General features: G+C 47.0%; 1 protein-coding gene across 2 annotated transcripts in view; it reads left to right on the top strand.

The window, feature by feature from the left end:
• MAOB (monoamine oxidase B) overlaps positions 1 to 5748 on the top strand; it is a 139421-nt gene extending 133673 nt beyond the window's left edge. For both annotated transcript variants that reach the window (XM_040632750.1, XM_008708714.2), the window contains exons 13-15: positions 2751 to 2862; positions 3446 to 3508; positions 4746 to 5748. In XM_040632750.1, the coding sequence (XP_040488684.1) occupies positions 2751 to 2862; positions 3446 to 3508; positions 4746 to 4898 (328 nt within the window). In that variant the 3' untranslated portion in view covers positions 4899 to 5748. The remainder of the gene's footprint in view (positions 1 to 2750; positions 2863 to 3445; positions 3509 to 4745) is intronic.
• Positions 5749 to 6000: the final 252 nt, after the last annotated feature.

The raw sequence follows: 6000 nt of genomic DNA on the forward strand, positions 1-6000 counted from the left end.
CTTTCTCTCCCTTTCTTCCCCTTCCCCCGCTCATGTGCTCTAAATAAATAAATAAAATCTTAAAAAAGAAAAAAGTGAACATGTATAACGATGATGATACACAAGGCAAGGCATAGAGGATAAAAACAGAGACCTTGACATTAAAGCAGGCCCGTTTCCTCCGATGTAAAAAGCAACATTGTTTAATGAACTTGGAGAAAGTGAATGTACCTACTCTTGCTGGGAATCCTTCCTGAATACGTTTAGGGTCTCCAGGCCCTTATGGCTATGGATCATTCCAAATTATCCCATGTGTTATTGGCAGCATTTAATATTGTGTAATATCTTCTCTTCTACTTTCTACCCCTTTTTTATTCTTAATGGCTTCAGTGAGGGCCAGTGAAGGAAAACCCATCAATTCAAGCAAGCCCATTGGGTTTTCTGATAAAAGGCTTGGTGGTGTACAGTGTTGACCAAGATAGAGCTTGGGTGTTCACTCTGGACATTCACATCCCTTACTTGATATAATGGCAACCTGAGATAGGGTGAATAATGGTAGGGTAACAGTGCGTCCCTTATGGTATTTTTGTCAGGGTAACAGCAAACCACCCCTCTTAGAAGCCAAGTGCACTACACTTCTGTCCTTTTGTACAGCATATGGTCGCTCTTTGCTAACTAGTGATGATGATACACAAGGCAAAGCACAGAGGACAAAAAAACAGAGACCTTGGGGCGCCTGGGTGGCTCCGTCGTTAAGCGTCTGCCTTCGGCCCAGGGCGTGATCCCGGCGTTGTGGGATCGAGCCCCACATCAGGCTCCTCCGCTGGGAGCCTGCTTCTTCCTCTCCCACTCCCCCTGCTTGTGTTCCCTCTCTCGCTGGCTGCCTCTCTCTGTCAAATAAATAAGTAAAATCTTAAAAAAAAAAAAAAAAAAAAAAAAACAAAAACAGAGACCTTGACATCTGGTAGACCTAGTCCAAATCCTAACTCTGCTGTTTCCTAGCAGTGTGGCTCTCGGCAAGTCAGTGCACATTTCTCCAAGCCCATTTCCTCATGTGTAAAATGGGATAATGATAATAGTAGGTATGTCATGGAGCTCTTTAAAAAGATTAATAATTCAGTAGAGGGAAGAAGTATAACTAAGTGGTTAAGACTGTGGGTGCTCGGGGTGCCTGTGGCTCAGTCAGTTAAGCATCCAGCTCTTGGTTTCGGCTCAGGTCATGATCTCATGGGTCGTGGGATCGAGCCCCACGTGGGGCTCTGCGCTTTCCAGGGAGTCTGCTTGAGGATTCTCTCCCTCTGCCCCTCCCCTGACTCGTGTTCTAAATAAATAAATAAACAAACAAACAAATAAATAAATCTTTTTTTTAAAAAAGACTGTGGATGCTGGAGTCAAATGGCCTGGGTTCAAATACCAGCTCTGCCACTTACTAGCCGTGACCTAGAGCCCAACTAGCGGTGACCTGGAGTGAACGACTATCTTTGTTGCTGATTCGATTCCCCAGGAAGCAGACTCTGAAACAGAGGATGTGTACTCGAGACAGCCCTTGGTGTCAGTACTTGTGAAAGTGAGAGGAAGGAAGGCAAGAGTGGGCAGAGGGAGAAGTCGGACTGGGATGTACTTCTGACGAAGGCCTCAGCTGAACCCATAGGGAGCTCTGGAGCTAGGATGGCCCTTAAGAGTTGTTCCAAGTTGGAGCGAGGGGGTCAGGTCCTTATCACCCCATGATGATTAGTCATTGAATGCTCCTGCTTCTGGAAGGAGGCATGACCTTGGGGTGACGCAGTTTCCTTCAGCAGAGGCAATCCCCAGAGGACTGACATCCGAAGGCATCTTCTGGCAGCACTCCCAGCAGCTGGGAAGAAATCCTTCATTCCTGAAGGGGGGGTCTTGGCACTACATCACAATGTCACAGTCCCTGTAGCTCCATTGTCTCATCTGCAAAACGGGGTTGATCGTAGCACCGACCTCATAGGGGTGCGGTGAGAGTTAATGCACTTCGAAGAGTGCTTGGCACCCAATAAATGTTAACTGTTTTTAATGTGGTAAAACTCTTAACACGGGTAGAGGCGAGCTCTCAGTGAGTGGTAGGGTTTTTTTGTTTGTTTTCAAGATTGATTGATTTGAGAGAGACAGAGAAAGCAGGGGGGAGGGGCAGAGGAAGAGGGAGACAAGCAGAGTCCCCACTGAGTGTCGAGCCCAACGCGGGGCTCGATCTTGCAACCCTGAGATCATGACCTGAGCCAAAACCAAGAGTCGGATGCTTAATCAACAGAGTCACCCAGGCGCCCCTAGTGAGTGGTAGTGTTATGGCCACAGTCAGGCTCACAGATTGATGGAGAAGTCGTTAAAAAGCATTGCACTGTGTCCTCTAAGAGATGGGGAATCCAGAGCTCCGCGAGAGGAACTGATTTGCCAGATTCATTGGTGGAATAACCAGGGAGGGAACTGGGGCAGGTGTCACCTTGCCTGGAGCTGGGGAGCCATAAAAGGACTGGGCCCAAACCATCCCTCATCTCATGTAGGTGAAGCAAATGCTCCATTGACATCAGCCCCTCTTCCTGTAAGCCCTTGGTGCAGGAGCACTTCAGCTTTAATTCCTTGTCTGTGGCAAGGCTCATGCACTAGCTGGAGGCCCCTGTGAACATTGTTCCGGAATTGCCCAGGTCCTCCTGATGCTCAGGATGGGAGGAGAGCGCCCGGACTTGGTCTTTGTGGGAGGGCTTTTCTCCGCCTCTCTGAGACTGACCACTTTTTGCTCTTGTTTCAAGGGTCCTACGACAGCCCGTGGGCAGGATTTATTTCGCAGGCACCGAGACTGCCACACACTGGAGTGGCTACATGGAGGGGGCCGTGGAAGCTGGGGAGAGAGCAGCCCGAGAGGTAGGGCCTTGGGTCATGGGCTGTGGGAAAGGAGGCAATGCATGGGTCCTACAAGCGGGTCAGAAATGTCTGAGATCCTGGAGGCCAAGTCCCCAGTAACCTCCATGCAAAGACCCATGAAACACCATTTGAACAGTATCCTGAAGTGCAATGAACACTTTAACCCAAAAGTAATAATGAAAATATCTATCATGCCAACCAAAGTAAAAAGACCCCATGGGGCAAAAAGATCCCTATGGATGTACTTGAGAGGTCACCCAGGTCTAATGCTATAGAACCAAAAATGTTTTTATTATGACTCAGAGTTCATTTGTATATTTCCTGACAATCCCTACGGTCTCATTGCTATTGAGACATGTTCACAACTACTCAAATCTATGGCGAGCCTAATAGTTGGAGCTTCTTAGGTCATAGCTGAAAGACCTTTCAGAGCCTTTGAAAGATTGAATGCACTATGTTGGCTTTTACTCTGGTGTTTTTGATGGGTATCCTAAGAGATAAACCAGCAGGCCTTTATTTAAAGAGCAGATTAGGAGCAGAAAGATGGTTTCACCTTTGTTATTCACCAAAATGCTCTTTTCAGATCCTGCATGCCATGGGGAAGATCCCCGAGGATGAAATCTGGCAGTCAGAACGGGAGTCAGTGGTAGGTTATATTTTATTTCATGAATTTAAATCCCTTTTCTCTGAAAACAATTATTTGCAGAAAAAACCACTTATAATGTTCACATACCTTTGGCTAAGTGATTCAACCCATGCGTGTTTGAAAAGATACCATGAGGGGGCGCCTGGGTGGCTCGGTCGTTGAGCCTCTGACTCTTGATTTCGTCTCAGGTCATGATCTCAGGGTTGTGAGATGGAGCCCTGTGTCGAGCTTATGCTGGGTGTGGAGCCTGCTTAAAATTCTCTCTCTCCCTCTCTTTCTGCCCCCCTCCCCCCTCCAAAAAAAGAACAATTTAAAAAGATACCATGAGTTAGGGCAGAGGTGAGAGATTTAAAAGAAATCAATAAATTTGTAGCCTGCCACATCCATTGCAGATTATTAGGAAAAATACAATTTTTTTTTTGTCAGAGAGTTCTAGAACATATTAAGAACTCAATAAATGCCTCCTGAATAAATCTCTAACCTGGTGATTCCCAACAGGGGGTAGGAAATGAAAGAAAGATATGTCAACCTCCCCTGTCTAGGGAGGTGGGGGGTGGAGGGAAATAGAGCAGATTTACATTAGAAAAGCATTTTTCAATATATGCACTGTTCTTTTTGTAATGAAACCCCAGGAGGTTTTCCTGACTGGAAGGAAGGACACAGAGAGAATAGAGTGAAAGGCATTACAGAGGACGGGGGTCAAAAAGGTCGAAGTTATTCCTTGATGAATGTGAAGTCCAAAAGAATAGCCCTGCCCGTCCAAGTCGTTGCCTTAGTGCTTCTGTCAGAGATGGGGCTGGGGGCTGGGGGGACCACAGATTCATTCAACTCAACAGATGTTTACCGCGCACTCCCTCCGCATCAGCCTCCATGCTAAGGGTACAGCACGGCTTTCACGGAGCAACGACATGTGGGGAGAAGAGATGACAATCAGAAAGCCCAAGTGTCATGAAGAAGACTTGCCAAGGGTGTAAAAAGAAGGGGCCGTCTTAGCCTGGGGGCCCAGGAAAGGCTCCCCCAGGAGCCTGTAAACTAAGACTTGAAGGATGAGTCAGAATTCGCAAAGTGAAGGGCCTAGTGGGGAACGGAGATGGGTGTTGTGAGTAGCCCGTACATTATATTTAATGGCCTAGAGGTGGGCAGGAGTGGGTCATGTTCAAAGAACTAGAGGGAACAAAGAATTTCTGGAGCAAAGTGTCTACGTCCTGTACTGACACCGAATGTTCTCTGAACCCAGGATGTCCCTGCGCAGCCCATTACCACGACCTTCTTGGAGAGACACTTGCCCTCCGTGCCAGGCCTGCTGAGGCTGATTGGATTGACCACCATCTTGTCAGCAACCGCTCTTGGCTTCCTGGCCCACAAAAGGGGTCTACTTGTGCGCATCTAAACAGCGGGTGTCTGTAGCTACACCTTCTTCTCCCTCTGTCTGGTGTGTGGGTTTGGGGAAGGGGTTGCCATGAAGTTCCAAAAAGACATAAAGACTGTAGAATGAGGTGGGGAGCATGAAGATAAGTCAGACTTCCGACCATAGGACACACGGTATGTCCTTTTCCGGTTGACCCCTGCATATTGTCCCTTACCTGGCTTCATGCTCGGTCTTGCCCATTTCCAAGTTTACTGCGCCCAGAATCTTTATCGTAGTTAAACAGGCTTCTTAAGATCCTCGCTGTCCCATGACACACCTTGCCCACGCAGAAAAAACTAGCTTTTTCCCCACCTCCGTGGCTTTGTGCTGGTCCTTTCTCTTAGGTGTAACGTCCTCTTTGTCCAAGTTCTCTGCACTTGTCCTTAGACGCTTGTATTGTTATAGCTGGGCCTTAAAGAACATCTAGTCTTCACTTTCTCTTGTAGTGTCGATCAAGCCAAGGTCAGGAGAGGTGGAACTTAATTGGCCAAGGTCCACAATAAGTCACTGATATTTGGGAGACTAGAACACAGGTCCACTGCTTCTCCCACCCCCGAGGGTGTATGCCCCAGTCACCCTCTTCTACTCCCTGCCATGGTCACTGACGGTGTCCCTTTGGGTGCGTTTACGCTGTACTAAGTTGTTATGCGCTCCTCAGTGCTACTCAGTATATATCCTTAAGTCTTACTGTTTTGTGCAGTGTATCTTCCTCTGATTCTAATTTCTTTGAGGCTAGAAATCTTGTCTTTCCTTCCTTTTGTATCCTCCATTATATCTGAATGCAAAGGTCAGTACGCATTTGGTGAATTAAAAATAAAGTTGATTGACCAGATGTCTGTCGTCTTTTCTTTTTGGGTAATGACTTTCAAGGTTTTGACAGATCAAATCAAGACCCAGTAGTAGACATGTAATCATGGCTTTAAAGCCTTTGGTCAACATTTCCTTGGAGCCCAGAAGATGCATATGCATTTTGATTGCATGACCCATCATGGGCGATGCACGTGCGAGCACTTGGTAAATGATTTATAATGATGTGATAAGGGTGCTAGAAGACAGAGCTCCTTCCTTTCACCCCTCTCAAAAG

Source organism: Ursus maritimus, assembly GCF_017311325.1.
Source record: "Ursus maritimus isolate PB19 chromosome X unlocalized genomic scaffold, ASM1731132v1 scaffold_X1, whole genome shotgun sequence".
Lineage (NCBI taxonomy): Eukaryota > Metazoa > Chordata > Mammalia > Carnivora > Ursidae > Ursus > Ursus maritimus.